Below are 17,150 nucleotides of genomic sequence, written 5' to 3' on the forward strand. Positions count from 1 at the left end.
CTCGCCCTCCTTTTTCTTTCTTTCCTTTCCTCTACCCTTCCTGTCTCTGCGTCTCCTCCGCCGGGGCGATCGAGGTCACCGGCCAAGTCGCGTGGGGCACTGTTTCCTCTGGTGGCCCGGTTTTTCGTTTCTCTTTCCTCGACGCGTTCTGATTTCTTTCTCAGTTCTCCGTTTAGAGTTTCTCCCTTCCGCGAAAAACCAGCGCGCGTCGGTTGTCGAGCCCATATAGAACGGAGAAGGTGTCTCCGTCTCCTCCCCGTTCGCGCCTTTCCCGCCCCTCTGTGTCTCAAAATGACGTATGCTTCTCGTCTTCAGAGGCCAGCTGCCTTCGCCGCTTCTTCCTCTTCCCCGGCTCCGGCTCTTCGGTCACCCGCCGTCCGGTGTGTGCTCACCCCCTGCACAACTTTGTCGCTGTTTCCGAAACACTGGCGAGGTCGACACCAGCCGGGCGCCCACGCTTGTCTGCGAGGCAAGAGAAAACCTCCGTGTTCACAAACCTCCTCTCCGTCTGAACTTTCCTTTGTTTCCTTTCCCCGCCTGAGAAGCACTCTAGCGCCGCATTCGCGCCTCCGCGCCTGCCTCGCTTTGCCGCCTGCGTCTTCCGGTTCGCCTGCTTGTTCTCGGACTGAGAATTCAACTCAGACTGGCGTCAGAGAAGAGATTGTCGAGGACGCAAAAACGGAGGCTTCCCTTTCGGCGTATTCCGCCGCGCGCTACTCTCTTCCTCACCTGTCTCCGTGTCGCGGCACTCCTTCCTGCTCGTTTCTTGCAGACCTTCCTCGTCACTGCGGCGCATCTTTCACGACTCCTCGCTTGTTCCGCCGCTTCTTCTCCGACTCTTCATTCGTTTTCCCTGCTACAGCCTCTTCGCTCTCTTCCACTTTGGGTGTCTCCTCGGATGTCCGATTTCCCGCAGGCCTCGCGACGTGCTCTCCTGCCTGGGAGAGCCTGTCTCTTCCTTCCTCTCAAAAACTCGCGTCTCGCACTCTTGCGTCGCATGCGCAAGGACCGCATGGGCGGCGCGAAGAGGAGTCGCGAGACGCAGAAGAGAAAGCGGAAAGCGGCGAAGCGGGAGACAGCCTGCCAGGAGAAGCAGACCGCCTGCCAGGAGAAGCAGACCGCCTGGGACACGGAGAGAGAGAAAAAACCCACAGGCGGACCGAGGGAGCAGAGACAAAACCCGCGGGGCTCCGCGCGGCCGCCGAGAAACGCGGGAAGGCGCTGCAGGATTTTCTTGTCCGGAAAAAGGACTGCGCAGGCGAAGAGCAGACACAGTCCGCGTCGGCTCCGCAAAGTTCTGAGGATACCCTGCAGCCATCAGGTGAGCGCCGTGGGCGAGCGCAGCCGTCTGCAGAATCAGGGGAGAGATCCGACCAGCGAAAAAACATGCCCGTGGGTTAGAGGAAATGGACGGTTTGATGTACATCTGCGAGGAGAAACGGACACACACCGGGGGGAGCGCCTGGCGCGCGTGTTCAGCACATTCTCCATGCTCGTCCGCTTTGCTTCTCAGGGGAAGTAACGCAGATTGACGTTCGAAACCTCCCGTCGTCTTCGCCGCCCGCGGCGGAGGACCGACGGGGTCGCCTAGACGCCGAAGAACCCGCCGCGTCTCTGCGGGTCGGGCGCCGTCGCAGAGGCGCGGCGATGGCTGAGAGAGAGAGAGAGGTGAGGAAAAGACCCGAAACGGACGGAGAGGCCGGACAGAGGGTAGCCGAAGCGACGCCGTACCGACTTTCCGACGAGAGAGCCGCCGAGGCGCAAGACGCCCAGCCTGTTCTCCTTCGCGGGGACTCTTCGCCTGCGTCCTTGTCCAGCAATAATCTGTCTTCTGCGCTCTCGGCCTTGCCTCCGCGATTTCCTGTTCTCACCGCTCTCCCTCTCTTCCGACGGCCCGCATTCCCGGGCTTTTTTCAGCTGCTTCACATCCCGGATAACGACGTAAGCCAACAAAAGACGCGGGGAGAAAAAACGAAGGGAGGAAAAGGGTGCACAACAAGGATGGCGAAGACAGTTTCACCGGATTTGCAAGGACTGACCAGAGGAAGGAATCTACGATTCGTCGTCTAGGCAGGCCTCCCTCTTGTTACCCACTGCCATTCGTTCGCTTCTCGGATTCCCCTTTCGTTCTCGCGCCCTGTCACTGGGCCTCCGAGCGTTTGCAGTTTCCACAAGTCCCCGCTTTCTCGTCTGCGTCTTGTCTCTTTTGGGCATGCGATCCTTCTCCGCTTGCCTTTTTGCGTTTCTCCTCCCTGCACGGTTCCCTTCCACGTTCTCACGACGCTGGCGACGGCCTCGCGCTGACCCCCGTTCCTGGCGAGGTTTTTGCGAGCTCGCACTCCCAGTCCTTTCGCGATGTGTCTCCGGGGCTTCCGCGCTCCCTCCTTTTTCAGGTGTTTGAAGCCTTGGTGAGGCAGAAGAAGAGCGGAGTCCCGGGCGGAGACTACGTGGCTGGTTTCCTCACAATCGAGGAGAAGGAGAAAGAGCACGAAGTAGACGAGGAAGGACCGGGGGCGAAGCTGCGAAAAGACGCCGGTGAGCACGGCAGAGAATGCGAGAAGGCAGACGATCGCCGTCGATGCACCCTACCCGTCGAATGCCCATACATCCACATAAGTATATATATATATATATATATATATATATACATGTGCGACAGCTCGTTTTGGTCCATTTTGGTATCGCTCTTTCCCCTTTTTGCGGGTCTTCTTCATGGCCTGTTCCTTTGTCTTCAGGACGCGTTCTCGACATTTCGGAGCTCCACTCCACCGGCAGTCTTCTGCATCTCCTCAACTTTGCTCCACACAGCAGCGTGAAGGGAGGCCAAGTCGTCGTTATGCCTTACCGACGGTGAGTTCACCCGTCTCTCCTCGATTTGCTCCGTCCCTAGGGCACGCTTCCTCTACTCGCCCGCCTCCCGAAGAGCTGTGTTTTGCTGCACAGGCTCTGATTCCTTCCCATATATATATATATATATATATATGTATAACCTTGTAGGTAAATTCGTGTACCGATATAAATATATATATATATATATATATATATGTAGTCGAACTCGTATGCATAAATATATAAATGTATAAATTTATGTAACTGTGTATATCTCCCAGTATTTAGGCGAGTGGATTTGTGGATAAGCGAGGAGGTAGGGTACATCTACAGTTGCGTGAGTCTATCTTTTTGACTGTGTAGATGGCCCGAGTGTGGCGACGCCGGGTTGTTTTCGGATTTTCTCTGGCATGTTTTCCCTTCGTTAGAGAACGCGTCGCGCTGGTGCCCCCGTCCTCTGTAGCAGTTTCCGTGTGTTGTCGCGCTCGGCGTTTCGGGTGTTCCTCCTTTTCGCTGTCGTTCGGGGTGTCGTTTCTTATTCCCTCTCTTGGGTGTGTGTCTGTCTGCGCTCTTCTCCTGGCCCCTGCAGGATTCGGTTATTGGGGACTGCGGACTCGCCTTCGTCTTCCCCCGTGTCGGAGTCACAGCCTCTGTCTCCGGCGTCGACAGACACCGCTGCGCCTTCCTCCTCGTCATCCTCTTCTCGCTCGTCTCTCTCTTCTCTCTCTTCTCCTTCGGCTTCCGGCGTTGAGTCTTTCGGCGACAACGACGACGGCTTTGAGGGCAGAGATCGCGACAACAGGGACGAGCCGAAGGAAGCGTTTCGCACCTCCGAAGCACTGGAGAGAGACCAGCTTTCGCCGGCGTCCTCGCGTTCGCCCGATCCCCCTGCCGAAGGCGACGACCAGAGCCCAACTGGCGTCTCCGTCGCGGCAGAGAAGGGAACCGAAGGAAGCCAGCCGTCGTCGCCGTCCGCTGCGTCCTCCACAGATGCTGATCCCGACGGACAGGCTCAGAGGCGGGGCGAGGCGATCCAGCCCGAGTCTCCCTCGTCGCTGTCTCCGGTTCTCTCGCCTGTTGCAGCTGTGCCTTCTGCGCCCACAACGTTTTCGCTGCTGCGCGTGCGCATCGCATATCTGCCTGACGAGTCCGGGAAGTTCGACGTCAACGACACGCAGAAGGCGCTCCACTTGGAGATCATTGCGACGATGAAGGAACTGTTGAAGCAGAGCTACTTTTACAAGGAACACTTTGACCAAGTCGTCCGATTCTACAACCTCGACTCGCCCCACAAACTCGCGGACTTGGTCGCGGGAATGTCTTTCGCGAAGCGCCAAGAACTGCAAGCTGTCTTGGCGGTACGTGTCTCCGCAAAAGAGAACGCAGGCGACGACGCCGAGACGCCGAGCTCGCGCGAACGGACACTTTCTTTTCTCTGCTCGGCGTTTCGTTTGGCTGCTGGGAAGCCCGAGGAAGCCGCCGATCCGAATCGGGTTTTTTTGCCACGTTTTGAGGCTCGCGGAAGGCCTTCGCGCGCGCTGTCGCTGGTGTCGGGGGGCCGTGGAAACACGCTGTTTTGCGCGTGCGGACCGTCCGGTTTTTTCTTTTCCGCTGCGTGGCTGTCTCCTCGTGGTTCCGGTGCGTCGCACGTGCGTCTCGTGGGATTTCCTTGCTTTCGTTCTTTGCAGGAAGAAGACATCGAGAAGCGCCTGCGACTGGTGCTGGAGATTGCGAAGAAGGATCTCGAGTTCTCCAAGTTGCAGGCGCAAGTGAAGGCCCAGGTGGAGGAGAAAATGAACAAGATGCAGCGGAAGTTCCTCCTGACGGAGCAGCTGAAGTTTCTGAAACGCGAACTGGGCGACGTCAAAGACGACAAGGAGTCGATTCTCGACAGTTTCAGCGAACGGCTGGAGAAGAAGAAGCGCGTCATGCCCGCAGAGGTGCAAAAGGCAGTCGCCTACGAGCTGAGCAAGTTGAGCAGCTTGGAACAGTCCTCGTCAGAGTTCAACATCACGCGAACCTACACAGACTGCCTCCTCAGTCTGCCTTGGGGCGAATACACTGAAGAGTGCAGCGACATTTTCAGCGCGGAAAAGGTTCTCAACGAAGACCATTACGGCCTCTCAGACGTCAAGGATCGCATCCTCGAGTTCATCGCCGTCACCATCCTCAAGAAAGATGTCCAGGTACGCGTGCACGTCTGCAGCGACAGACCGCAGCAGGCGATACACGCGCCCCAACACAAAACGGAAACGTCCTACGGTGTGCCTTGTGTTTTCGCCTACCAAGCGTCCGTCCGGACAGGGATGTGTCGGGCATGCCTCCGCATGTTGCATGCATGCAGACTGAGAGGGACAAGAGTTGCGGCAGAGAGACTCCCGGCGTTTTGCCGTTTCCGGGTCGGCCTGGAAGAAGGCTCGATCTAAGAAGGGCGGTCTGGGCGGTGTCGCGTTCTTTCCCCGTCCGCTGGGTTCTCGCCGCGATGCATCGCCGGGGCCTAACCATTTGGAAGACTCCGCGTCTGTGTGCAGGGTTGCTACAGACACGGGCGGGTCCAGGCGCGTTGTTGGCGGCGGCGGGTAGACACGTATAGACAGAGAGCCGGCGACCGCTGGATGAATGTCGCTGCTTTTCGACGCATGTGGTCTATACAGAGGGGTAGAGAACGAGAGAGAAGAACTGTGACAAAACGGACAGGCAGACGGATTGAGGAAGACGAAGACAGGGTTCGCATGCGGAGAAGTGACCTCGACCGAAAAGTAGACAGCTCTGAACCGTTCGGCCCTCGTTCTCTCCTTTTTCAAACGAACGACGCGTGTGCATGTGTATGTCTCTATGCATGCGGGTGCAAGGATTGACAGGCAGAGCGGCAAGGGCAAAGAGGCACACGGTGCGTTAGTTGTGGCGTCGAGCAACTGCATTGGCAGCTGCGTGGACACCTCTCTAGTTCTGCGTCTTTTCCGTCGCTCTTTCCCCGCGGTCGGGAGGGGGTCTCTTGCGCCTCTCGCTGTGTCGCGTCTCTCTCCGACCTCTCTGGTTTCATCTTTGCTGCCGGTGCGCTTCAGGGGAAAATCATCTGTTTGGTTGGTCCGCCCGGAGTGGGGAAGACGTCGGTGGGGCAGAGCATCGCGCGGGCGCTCCGTCGCAAGTTCTATCGAATAAGTCTGGGTAAGGAACACTCCCGAATTCGTGCTTCTTCCTTTGCGAGAAAAGCAAGACTTCGATCGCGGGTCGCCGTTTCCGCGGCGCGGCTGCTCTTTTCCCGCCTCTCTGTGCGTGTTTCAACGCCTTCGTTCTTTCGCGCGTCCCTCCTCCGCCTCCTTTTCCTCGCAGGCGGCATGTGCGACGTCGCAGAGCTCCGCGGACACCGCCGGACGTACATCAGTGCACTGCCGGGGAAGGTGATTCAGGCTCTGAAGGAGTGTCAGACGATGAACCCGGTGATTCTTCTTGATGAAATTGACAAACTGGTGAGACCGAGACGCCCGGGCGCTGGTGTACTTGCTGCGGTTTTCCTGGGTGGCCTCGCCGTCTCTCAACTGCATGCCCTTGTCCTTTCCCTCCCTTTCTCCCTGCTTCCATCTCTCTCTCCACCTGTCTCTCCATCCTTCTCTCCATCTTTCTCTCCATCTTTCTCTTTTTTTGTCTCTCCTCGGTCTCGCTGTCTTCTGTCTTATGCCATCTGCTGCGTCCTGGAAGATTTCGGCTCTGGAGGCTCTCAAGACGGTCTCTGGCTTCCGAAGGAGACAGCTTCGTGCTTAGCATTTAGAACGCGGGCGACAGTCTTTCTTCGCCTTGTCTCTCCTTTGTGGATTCGGTCCGCATCTGCGCGCCCGCTCCCTCGTGTGCCTCTCAGGGTCGCGACTTCCGCGGCGATCCCTCCTCTGCACTTCTGGAGATTCTCGACCCGAGTCAAAACAAATCGTTCCGCGATTATTACCTCGACATCCCCGTGGACCTCTCGAAGGTTCTCTTCGTCTGCACAGCGAACACTCCGGATGTCATTCCAGGTAGAGCTCGCGGCCGCTGTCCTCTTTGTGCGTGTGCTCCGTGCCCGCCTTTCTCTGCTCTCACGGCGCGCGTCGTTCTCAGCCCGTCTCGACCGCTCCGTCGCTGGCCGTTCGGCACCGTCCACGCGTCTCTCGGGCGCCTATCACTCCAGCTTCTCGTTTTTTTCTTTTCGGCTTCTTCCGCCGTCGCCCTTTCTCCCACCTTTTCGTTCCAGTTGCTCTGCGGCGTCTCAGGGCCGCTGCTGGACCGCATGGAAGTGATTCGAATCGCGGGGTACATTTTCCAAGAGAAACTGTGCATCGCTCGCAACTACCTCCTCCCGCAAACCAGCCAGTCGACAGGTACGAGCGGATACACCTGAACAGGAACAGCGGATCTGGGAAACGCAGACACCTCCCTCAGAGAGATGCAAAGCATTTTGCCTCGCAGAGGCATCGGGGCGCGCTCCAGGGAGACACCCGGTGCTATTTGCGCGCGAGCCGAGTGCTTGCGCCTCCCCGACATCAGATGCAAAACGGGACAGCACGCGTTAGAGGCAGACACAGCAGAGGCGCGCATGCATCATGCAGATGACCGCTCAAGAGACGCGCGGGCGAGGGACCGCGCAAGAAGGGGAAACCGTACAACCGAGGACGGAGGCGCCTCAGGAAGCCCCGGCCGCTCCTCTCTCCTCTCTGTCTGGCGGCGAGAAGGTCGGTGGTCTGTCTCTCTGTCTCGTGCTCCCTTCCCCATCAGGCTCTCCGCTTTTTCCTGGTTTTGTTTCAGGCTTGTCGGAAGATCAGATCCACATTTCCGCAGACGTGCTGGAGAAACTCGTGCGGGACTACGCGCGCGAGGCAGGCGTTCGAAGTCTGCTCAAACTCATTGAGAAAATCTACCGCAAAGCGGCTCTCGCACTCGTCAGGTAAGGCCGAAAACATCGGCGGTCTCTTACGTTCCAGCGGCTCTTTTTCACGGACACGCTAGTTGGCTTCGAGCGTCGATACGCCGCGGCTTGTCGACCGCGCATCCTGCGTTTCCGTGAACTCGAGAAACGCGACCTCCAGCTGGACTTTCCTCCAGCCGCAGCCCCTCGCGCCTGCCTACGAACGGTCTCCCACGCGCGAGGCGTCTACCGACATGTGTAAAAGATGTTTCTGTCAATAACGTTTACATAAATTCCATGTCTGTGTCACCTGTGGAGCCGCGGAGTCACGCGAGGCCGGTGCCGTGAAAGTGCTGTCGTCTTTGCACAGGCACTCTCGCCGTGGGGATGCCCCGTGGCGCGGAGATTCCGCGTTGCGTTGCTTTTTCGGCTCTTTTCTTCGGTTTCGCCGTCCGTCTCGGCTGCGGTATCTGCGTGCTGCGTATCCGAATCTGTTTTTCCGATCAGGAAGGAGCAAGAGAAGATCGAAGTGCATCTGGACAACCTGAGCAAGTTCGTGGGTCAGCCGGCCTTCCAGTCTGACCGCCTGTACGCCGAGACTCCTCCAGGTTCGTGCAGAAGGAACTGGAGTGGAGGCGCAACCGAAACCGAGCGGGAAGAGCGAGGGAAACGCGCCTTTCCCGCTTTTCAGGCGTTTCCCTTGCCCTGTCGACTTGTGTTTCGAGACGCTTCTCTCCCAGCACCGTTTGTCTGTCTTCATCTCGACGCTTTCCCACCCTCCCTGAACAAAGTTCCTGGCGCTACGGGGCTCGACTCGCATGGTGGCAGCCAAACCGAGGCGCGTCCGTGGGGTGTACGGCCGTAGGCAGCTTTCACGGACGGGGTCGGAGTTGATTTTTGCTCGCTTGTTGTGTCTTTTTCCGCTCTTTTCGTTCGTCCTCCGGTCCCTTTTCATACCGCATTCGCCACATTGGCAAACTGTTTTTTTGGAGGGCGGGGGTAGGTTTTGAGCCTCCGTAGAAACTTTCAAGTTTGCCCCTACCATTCGGCGGTAGCAGAGTCGATCTGTATTCCAACTCTATACGTGTTTTTTGTAACCAGCCTCGAGGCACAACGTGGCGTTGCGCCTACCCGCGGCAAAGACGGCTGGTATTTTCCCGCGGTTCTTGCTGCTTTTAGGCGTCGTCATGGGCTTGGCATGGACGCAGCTGGGCGGCGCCACGCTGTACGTCGAGGCGATTGGCCGCCGACTCCGCGAGACGTCGCGCTCGGCGACGGAGAAACGGAAAGGTCGAGAAGAGGACAATCCCAGCCGACGCGAGACGGGCGACCGAGGAGGGCGAAGGTACGCGAGAACAGGCCAAACACGCGCGAGGCAGTCGCGCCATCCTTTTCTGGCCGGTGGTTCTCCAAGCCATGCGCGCGCGCGAAACGACGCGTGTGTTTGTTTGAGGCCCAGTGTCGACGTTTCCTGTTCTTTCCTCCAGAAAACCGCGGAGTCCTGCAGGCGCGGAGGGCCGCCTCAAGGTGACTGGTCAGCTGGGGAACGTGATGAGCGAGTCGAGTGAAATCGCGCTCACCTTTTGCCGCATGTTTGTGCGCTGCATCGAGCCGAGCAATTCGTACTTGGAAACCGCGCAAATTCACCTCCACGTGCCGGAAGGTAGGCGCCCCGAGACACTTTCGCGCGCCTGCCGCGCGACTTCGGGCTCTCTCAACCCCCCGCAGGGGCCCCGCAAAAAGCCGGCGAACCTTTTCTCATGCGGGTCTTTGGTCATCCACTTCTCGCCCTCGTGTCCTTCGCTTTTCCAAGGGAGGGGGAGACACCGCGCCACTGGCCAGGGAGCCGCGACAGACACGAGCGGGGAACCCAGGATACGGGGAGATGCCAGGCCGTTCGCGTCTCGCGCCTCTTTCGTCCGGATGTCTCTCAGGTGCGACGCCGAAGGACGGACCGAGTGCAGGCATCACGATGGCCACGGCGCTGGTGTCGCTTGCGCTGAACCGCCCCGTGCTCCCTGACGTGGCCATGACGGGTGAGCTGACGCTGACCGGGAAGGTGTTGAAGATTGGCGGAGTCAAAGAAAAGGTCATCGCCGCGCGACGCGAAAACGTGAACACTCTCATCTTCCCGAAGGCGAATGAGCGCGAATTCGACGAACTCCCGGAGGACGTCAGGGTGAGAAGCCACTGCAGACTAAAAACGCCGCTCTTTCTTGGGGTGCTCGGCCCGTTTTCGTACACTCCGCATTTGAGGTCCTCTCGAGGGCTTTGATTCTGCGTTCGCGCGTCCAGGGAAAAAGTTCGCATTTCGCCTGGAAGTGTCTCGCCGCCTGTGCCGCGTCGTCGTTTTCGAGTCGGGGGCCGCCGTGTGTGCGAGGCTACCTGGCGGTTTTCGCGCCGCGCTGTGTCTCTGTTTGAAGCGTGAGTCCTAGCCAGTCTCTCGAGCCGTTCCGCCTCGTCACTTTCGCCCGCCTTTCCATCGAGGGTCTCTGCTGGAGTCTCTTTTCGCTCCTCTCTAGGAAGGACTGAGCGTTCATTTCGCCTCCACGTACGACGACGTTTATCGAGTGGCGTTTGGCGCCGAGCCGCCGCGGCGAGCAGAGAACGACGGAGTTCACGGCGGACTCGCGTGAGACGGTCGGACGCTCCGCAGACGCATGCGCAGACCGCGAGAGAAGAGCGAGAAGAAGGTCGGGGAGGAGACGGGCGACGCGGTTGTGGAGAGAGTCAGAAGCGAGTGAAGACGCGGGGAAAATGGGGAGGGAGGGGATGGTGGGAATGCGACGGCAAGCGAGAAGAACGGATCAGGCCGAGCAAGAAGAAGAGGGAGGACGACGCTGGCGAGAAAAAGCGGGGACCACGGAGTGCTGGCGACAGGAGGAAGACAGAGAGAAGGAAACGGTCGGGGACCTACAGAGAAGGTGAAGAAGCCTCTGCGAAAAGGCGGAGCGAAAGGAATTAGCGGAAGGTGGAAGACAGGCGCGCTGAAAGAGAGAAGCATCGAGCAGAAAGAAAAAGGGGAGGAAGGACGGAGTAAAAGAATTTAGGGTAGAAGGCGAGCATAACGGCGTCCGCGGAGACGGGAGCCGAGACGGAACCGAAGCGCTCAGAAAACGGACCGCCAACTTAGGGCCACGAGGAGACATTAGGGCAACAGGTTTTCGAGGGACTGGGTGTGAGGAGAGGAAGGGAAACGAGACAAGAGAGAGGAAGCCGGGAGACAGAGAAGAGTGAGTGGTGCCCCGCAACTACTTCAGTCTAACGGCTGTACTTGTTGGTGTTCCTGAAAGACAGATGCTTCATATACAGAAGATACTCACGCATGTAAAGAGAGTCGACGTTTTCTGAACTGGATGTACCTCTCTGCTGATTTATACACCTATTTCTACATGCATTTGTATATGTGAATTCATGGAGTTACTTGTCTGCGTGAATCGCGGTGTCCGTTTAGGGATACAGTTTTTTATGTTCCGACGTGTAAACCCGACCGTGCAAAGACACACGCGAGCGCATGCACCCGCCCCGGACGCACGCAAACCAATGTGTCTCGGTTTCTGGATTCCCAGCTGTGTGCATGTATAGCGTCAAGATCCGTCCGTCCGCGGTAGCTCCCACGTGCGCCGTGACTCGTTTCTGGTGACTCCCGGGCGTCTGTTCTAAAAGTGCAACAGCAGGCAGAACAAAAAGGCTGGCCACGTGCTGCGTCTTCCGTTTGCATGTCTCGACTTTTTTCCCCCTCTCCGTACACCACCATCTGGTTTTTTCCGATGCGCTTTTATGTGAATATCGCGCCACGGGCATCTCTGTGTCCCGTGGGGCCGTCTTCGGGGTCAAAGCAGGCGCGCCTTCTCTCTCTCGCTGCTGCCGCGTTCTACGCACGTTGTTTTCGTCGCTCTCGCAGCCTTTCCTTTCCGCTCTCCGCTTCTGAACTCGGTTGGGCCTTTCAGCCCGTTCCAGAAACCGCCGCGGCCGCAGCGAAACATGGACTGGGCGTTCTCTGGGCGGTCTGCGCTGTCTTGTCTCGCCAGAAAAACCCCGAAACTTTCGCGTTTTCACTTTCCGTGGCCCCGCGGACGGCTTCTGCGTCCGCTGTCTGCGCACGCGTCAAGACACGAGTCTGTGTGTGCAATTCTGTGACTCGAGAGCTAGGTAGCGATGTGGCTGAAGCAGGAGTATAAAAAAGTAACACCGACAGAAACGCTGGGTGTGCGTGCGTGGTGAGCTGCGCTGATACTCTGCCATATAGAGCGCGCATCGATGGGCGGTTCCTGTCTCTCTCTCGCCAGCGTCGCTGTCTCTTCACCAATCTCCGTCGCCTGTGTTGGTCTCGCCCTTCTCGCTTTCTTGGCCGTTCCTGCCGGCACCTATCTGTAAGCGTCTTGGTTTCGCGAACGCCACATAGATCGAGTGGTTTTTCGGGTTACACGCGTCGGCACGTGAAGACGGAGAAAACGCGTCGCACCTCCGTTCGCGGAAACACGACACAAAAATCGCGCACACGATCGCGTGTTTCTCCGCACTCTCCGCGTTTCGACGGCCCGCAGATCACCCATCAACCGTCGCCCTCATCCTTCTCCCATCCGCGCCGTAGGGGCGTCCTGGGGGGATATCTCTCGTGTCTCAAGCGTATTTTACATTTCCAACGACAAACGTGCACTGATCTCATCTTCCCATTTCGCTCAGGCAATTCGTGTCAGGTTCGATCGTCTCTGCAGGTCGCTCTAAAAGCGTTGCGTCTCTTCAGCGAGACAGAACGACCGCTGCACGCCGGTTCGGAGCACTCTCCGTTTCTCTGGGAGACTCAAAGCCGCGCAGACCCCGGCCGACAGGGGCGTGGGCACGACCGCCTCTCCCTCTCCTCTCGGAGTCGCCGCTTTATCGCTAGCCACGTCCTGCTCTCAGCTTCAGGACCGAAGATGGTGTCCTGAAAAAAAAAACGACACAGGGGGAGATTTGGGTCTGGAGGGCTGCGCCTTCAAGGATCGCTCTGGAAAATCACAGCGTTTCGTCGGTGTCTTTCACGGGGCCGGAACCGTCAACGAAAAGACGAGCACTGCCCCGAGGCGGATCCGCACGCGCGACGCACAGAACGAGAGCGACGCGCGCTCGGCTGACCGACACTGCCGCAAAACCGCCGGCAAGGCCTCCCGTGTTTCCTCACTGCAACAGTCGCAGAGATGACAGAGCGTCTCTGATCACACGCGACTTGGTGCGCCTCCCGCAGCACTGCGTCGAGGCCGTCCTCGTCCTCTTCTTCGGCGCCCGGCTCTCCGCACTGCGCGAGACGCGCGACGTATTTCTTCTCGAGCCGCGACTGAAGCAGCGCAAGGGCGTGTTGCTGCATGCGCTCCGTCTGTTCCTCTTCCGCCGCCAGAGACGCCAGGCGCTCCTGCGCTCCCGGCCGCGAGAGGAGACTCTCCTCTATCCTCCCTGCGCGCGAGGCGGAAGACGAGGCAGGATCTTCCTGGGGCGGCCGCAAAGTGTGGGGACTTGAACTCGAAGAGACAGGAGACGGCCCAGTGTGTGGATCATGGACGGCAAGGGACGGGCAAGGCCTGTGCAGGCGAGGCCGAGGCGCAGACACGGAAAGCAAACACAGAGCTCAAAATGCGCGCGAAAGAGCTTTGCCTCTGCTCGTCTGAGATCTCTCTCGCGGCTCGCTTCTCCAAAGCACGAATGAGGAGCGGGACGAGAACGAGCGGGGGGACACCAGGATACAGGGGACGGTGGCGAGAAGAAACGCGCAAGATGCGTCAAACGGAAACGCGAGAAGCCACTCTTTAGGAAACTTGTCTGTGAGGCGGAAGCGCATTCGGCGTCTGTGTGGTAGTGTGACAAGTCAGAGGAAAAGGAAGAAGAGTGGAGCGTCGATCCCGCTTGGCGGGCACAGAGCCGAAAGGCGCGAGTCCAGGAACAGCTTTTTTGTTGTTAGCCGCTGAGCTGGGTCCTCAGACTCTTTTGAGAGGGAGAACCGTGTCTCTTGCGGTTGCTCCAGCGGATTTTCCCGACTGGCGGTAGCTCGGAAACGATCGGCGATTCAACTCTGTCCTCGGACACACACAGCGCAGGCTATGGCTGCGCGAACTGAAGAGGACGAGAAGATCACACTCACTTTGGGAGAGCCGGGACGAACGAAGCTTCTGATTGGCGAGCCTTTCTCGCGACGTTGAAGATCTGAGACGTGCGGTACGCTCGCCGAGTCTGCCCAAACGCCGCATTTTCAAGCACGAGCGAAGCTCACAACTGGTTAAACGCGGAAAGAGAGGAGAGAGGACAGAGGCGGGAGACAGCGAGGAGGGACGAAACACCCGGACCAGGATGGAAAACGCCCGAGAGAAGATAGTGCGGCGAGCCTATGCAAAAGTAACAAAGGGAAGGGTGCGACAGGCCTGCAGGGCGCGCAAGGGAAGGACGAAGGACGCCGGAGAGAGAAGTTGTGAGACGGGAGCCGAGGGCAAGGGGGGGAAAGCCAAGAGGAAACCTGAGGAAGAGAACTCACTGCAGCCGTTTGATCGTGCGGTCCGCGAAGGAGAGGCGCAAACCAGGCTGCCTCGGAGAGCCTCTCAATGAGCAGCGCGTCCAGAGACGAACAGAGAAGGTCGACGTTCAATTTGTAGTACCTGAGAAACAGAGAGAGGCGAAAGAGACGAAATGTGCCACCAAGAGGGGCCGAGTCGTCGACAGGACGCGGGAAAGCGAGGCAGAGTCGTGCGCCGTCCGGTTTCCACACTGTCTGAAAGCCGCTGTGAGGGGTGAGCGGCAGAAGGCAGGCGGAGCGGGCGAGAGGAGAGGAAGAGAGAAGAGGGACGCAGAAAACAAACCTACTCTCTCCAGTGGACGCCAAAGTCGTGGGCCTTCTCCACAGGCACTCCTGCCTGCTCGTGTCGGGTCTTTTGCACCGATTGGCGGTCGTGGCCGTTCTCCGGGTAGCATCGAAAGGCTCCAATCTACGGGCGCAAGAGCAGGGCGGTGCGAGCGGGGCGGTGCGAGCGGGGCGAGAACCGAGATAAAATGACAGAGACGTGAAGGATGGCCAAGGCGCAGCAGAGAGACCCGGAACGAACGAAAAGCGACGTGTGACGAGACGAGTCGCAGAAGGATTCCCCTCTGCGTTCCTTACATCTACTTCGCCGGTTGCTAGCGTCCTCGTAGGGTCCACCTGAAGCGCAGACATCCGCAGATATCGACGCAGACAAACGCATGGCAGCACCTTCACAGATCGCAGAAGATACAGACCGGAAACGAGGAAGAGAGAGGCATCGCCGAGATCAAGCGGGACAACCCGAGAGGGAGAGCGAGACGCGAAAAACCACCAAAGGAGCGCGCCTGCAACCCCCAGTTTCGGTCCTTCTCCTCTCCCCTTCTATCGCGTTCCAGCTCTCCGCCCGTCTCCAAAAACTGCCTCGTCCTCTTTTCCTCTTCTCGCTTTTTCGTCTCTCTGCGTCCCTCGCCACAGGCGCGAGGCGCCCCTTTGGTCTCTCGCTCTCGGGAAGCGGCTCTCAGCCTTTTTCTCTTTTTGGTCTAGGCGTGGCTCTCTTCTCTCCCGGCCTCTCGCGCCGTTTTTTTTTGCCTTCAGTTTCGCGTCCTTTCTCACCACGATCGCGAGGAACGGGTCTTGGCCGCGTTGATGCAGTTTCTGCGTCTCCACGTCGACGCCACTCAGCCAGCAGCGGTAGCCAGGATGGCTGTGATACCATCCCACGACGCAGAGCCCGAGGCCTTCGTCCTCGCCGGGGTCTGTGCAGGGAGACGGGGAAAACGCCTCTTCGGCGCGCTGGATGAAGTTGACCATGTATTCATTCGCCTCCGCACCTGCGTTCACGCGCGTCTCCGTCCCCTCGACTGGCAAGCGGAAAACGGAGTGGACAGCAAAGGCGTAGTCGCAGGCCGCCTGGAAAGAGGCGCCTGGCGAGGCAAGGGACGAGGCAGACGCAGGCGCGACTGGGTGCACAGAGCCGAGCATGAGGCCCATGACCTCGAGGGGGATTCCCTGTCTCGCGTGCAGAAGCATTTGCAGCAGAGAGAGAGGAGAGAGGCGCACAGTCGTGAAGCTCGTGGGGAGGAGGTGAGGGAGGCGGGAGTGGAGCTCTTGCTGCTCGCGGTCCGACGGCGAGTGCACCAGGCAGAAGTCCTGAGGAGACAGCGCCGGCGGGAGAGACGCCCACGAAGACGAAGCGGCAGAAGCCGAGGTCGCCATCGTTCACGCTGAGAGAGAAGCGAAGTGCCGGGAGGAAGACGGGAACTGACAACAGCGGGGCGGCTCCCCGGACTCGTTTCATGGAGGAACAAGACACGGCGCAGAGCTGCGCGGTTGCCGTTCTTTCCAGAGAATGCAGCGCCGCCACAGGTTTCAGCCTTCTCGTCGCTGTTCGCCTCTCGATCTTCTCTCCATCACCCCAGATGCGCGCCGCCTTTGAAGTCGAATCTTTCTTCGCTCTCCATCGGCCGCTGCATCGGCCGGTGCCGGTGAGACTCCACGGGCGCCACGCTCCTCTCCGTTGCTCCTGTTTTTGCTCTCTCGAGTCTCTCTGTGTCTCCCCTATCGCCTGTTTGCTTCGATCTCTCGCTTCGTCCTGCGCTCCATCTTTTTCTCCTGTGCCGCGCAGGTCTCGGTCTCCTCTATCTGTGCGCGTCCCTGTCGCCTCCGCCTTCGATTGCCGTGGAGCCGCCTCTTCGCTCCCCTTTTACCCTCCCCTCCAATCCTGCCTTTGTCGTCCTCTTTCTTCCCTCTACTGTTCCGCTTCTGTGCGTTTTGTGTGTCCGTCTCTGGGTCGCCACTTCGCGAAACGACAGCGCTGACCCCCCCCCTTCGCGGGTGTCTGGACCGCACACCCTATGATGTGCGTCAACCGCAGGGGAAACTCGGCGGGAAGAGCAGAGAAGAAAACCCGCGAAAAGGTGTACAAAGAGGAGCGAGAAACAACTCACAAGAAGCGCTTCGGGCCGAAGAGGCGCGATCTTCTCTGCCTTTCCGTATTCTTTTTTCTGCGGTAAAGCGCTCTTGTGTACCGCGCATGCACCCGCTGCCATGCTGGTCTTTTTTCTGCGCGTCTTGTCGGAAAACGTGTAGACGCTGCCGCAGCTGACAAAAAGTGATGAGCGCGCGAGTCGCTGACGGCCGCTGCCGAGAACGGGCTCCTCCTCTGCGTGGCCGACAGGCTCGGGAAGCGCTTTTCTGCCTTACGAAGGCGCGCAAAGGCCTGGAAAGATCGACCCTTTCGCAGTAACTCTCGCGGAAGTCCTTCGACTTGAAAAAATCGCGGAGACACTCACGAAAAACGAAGAACATGGGTCTTCCGCTCGTCCCGCGCGCCTCCGGGGCCCACGCAGTATCACCTTTTTTGCGGCTGGGCGTGACGGGCAAGACAGTCGGCGACTGCGGTCACACCGCAAGCTAGCCAACCCGGGGAAGGGAAGTTTTAAATAGAGAGGTCGGCCCTCT

The 17,150-nt window shown here is 58.9% G+C and overlaps 2 protein-coding genes across 2 annotated transcripts; one reads left to right on the forward strand and one right to left on the reverse strand.

Annotated features, from left to right (window-relative positions):
• Positions 1 to 291: 291 nt before the first annotated feature.
• On the forward strand, positions 292 to 10,341 carry NCLIV_053270 (hypothetical protein; the record flags this gene model as incomplete). Its single annotated transcript, XM_003884880.1, has 17 exons — positions 292 to 433; positions 917 to 1,321; positions 1,514 to 1,941; positions 2,394 to 2,535; positions 2,736 to 2,850; positions 3,419 to 4,187; positions 4,518 to 5,015; positions 5,895 to 5,997; positions 6,163 to 6,299; positions 6,686 to 6,839; positions 7,074 to 7,181; positions 7,606 to 7,744; positions 8,213 to 8,313; positions 8,885 to 9,050; positions 9,193 to 9,368; positions 9,640 to 9,884; positions 10,228 to 10,341. The coding sequence occupies 17 exons, from the start codon at positions 292 to 294 to the stop codon at positions 10,339 to 10,341; spliced, it is 3,942 nt and encodes a 1,313-aa protein (XP_003884929.1).
• A 2,168-nt stretch (positions 10,342 to 12,509) lies between these two features.
• NCLIV_053280 (Mov34/MPN/PAD-1 family proteasome regulatory subunit, probable, related) lies at positions 12,510 to 15,905 on the reverse strand (the record flags this gene model as incomplete). Its single annotated transcript, XM_003884881.1, has 7 exons — positions 12,510 to 12,632; positions 12,870 to 13,263; positions 13,821 to 13,909; positions 14,208 to 14,328; positions 14,534 to 14,655; positions 14,829 to 14,867; positions 15,303 to 15,905. 7 exons carry the CDS (start codon positions 15,903 to 15,905, stop codon positions 12,510 to 12,512), a joined length of 1,491 nt encoding a protein of 496 aa, XP_003884930.1.
• Positions 15,906 to 17,150: the final 1,245 nt, after the last annotated feature.

Source organism: Neospora caninum, chromosome XI (assembly GCF_000208865.1).
Source record: "Neospora caninum Liverpool complete genome, chromosome XI".
In the NCBI taxonomy this organism is placed as follows: domain Eukaryota; phylum Apicomplexa; class Conoidasida; order Eucoccidiorida; family Sarcocystidae; genus Neospora; species Neospora caninum.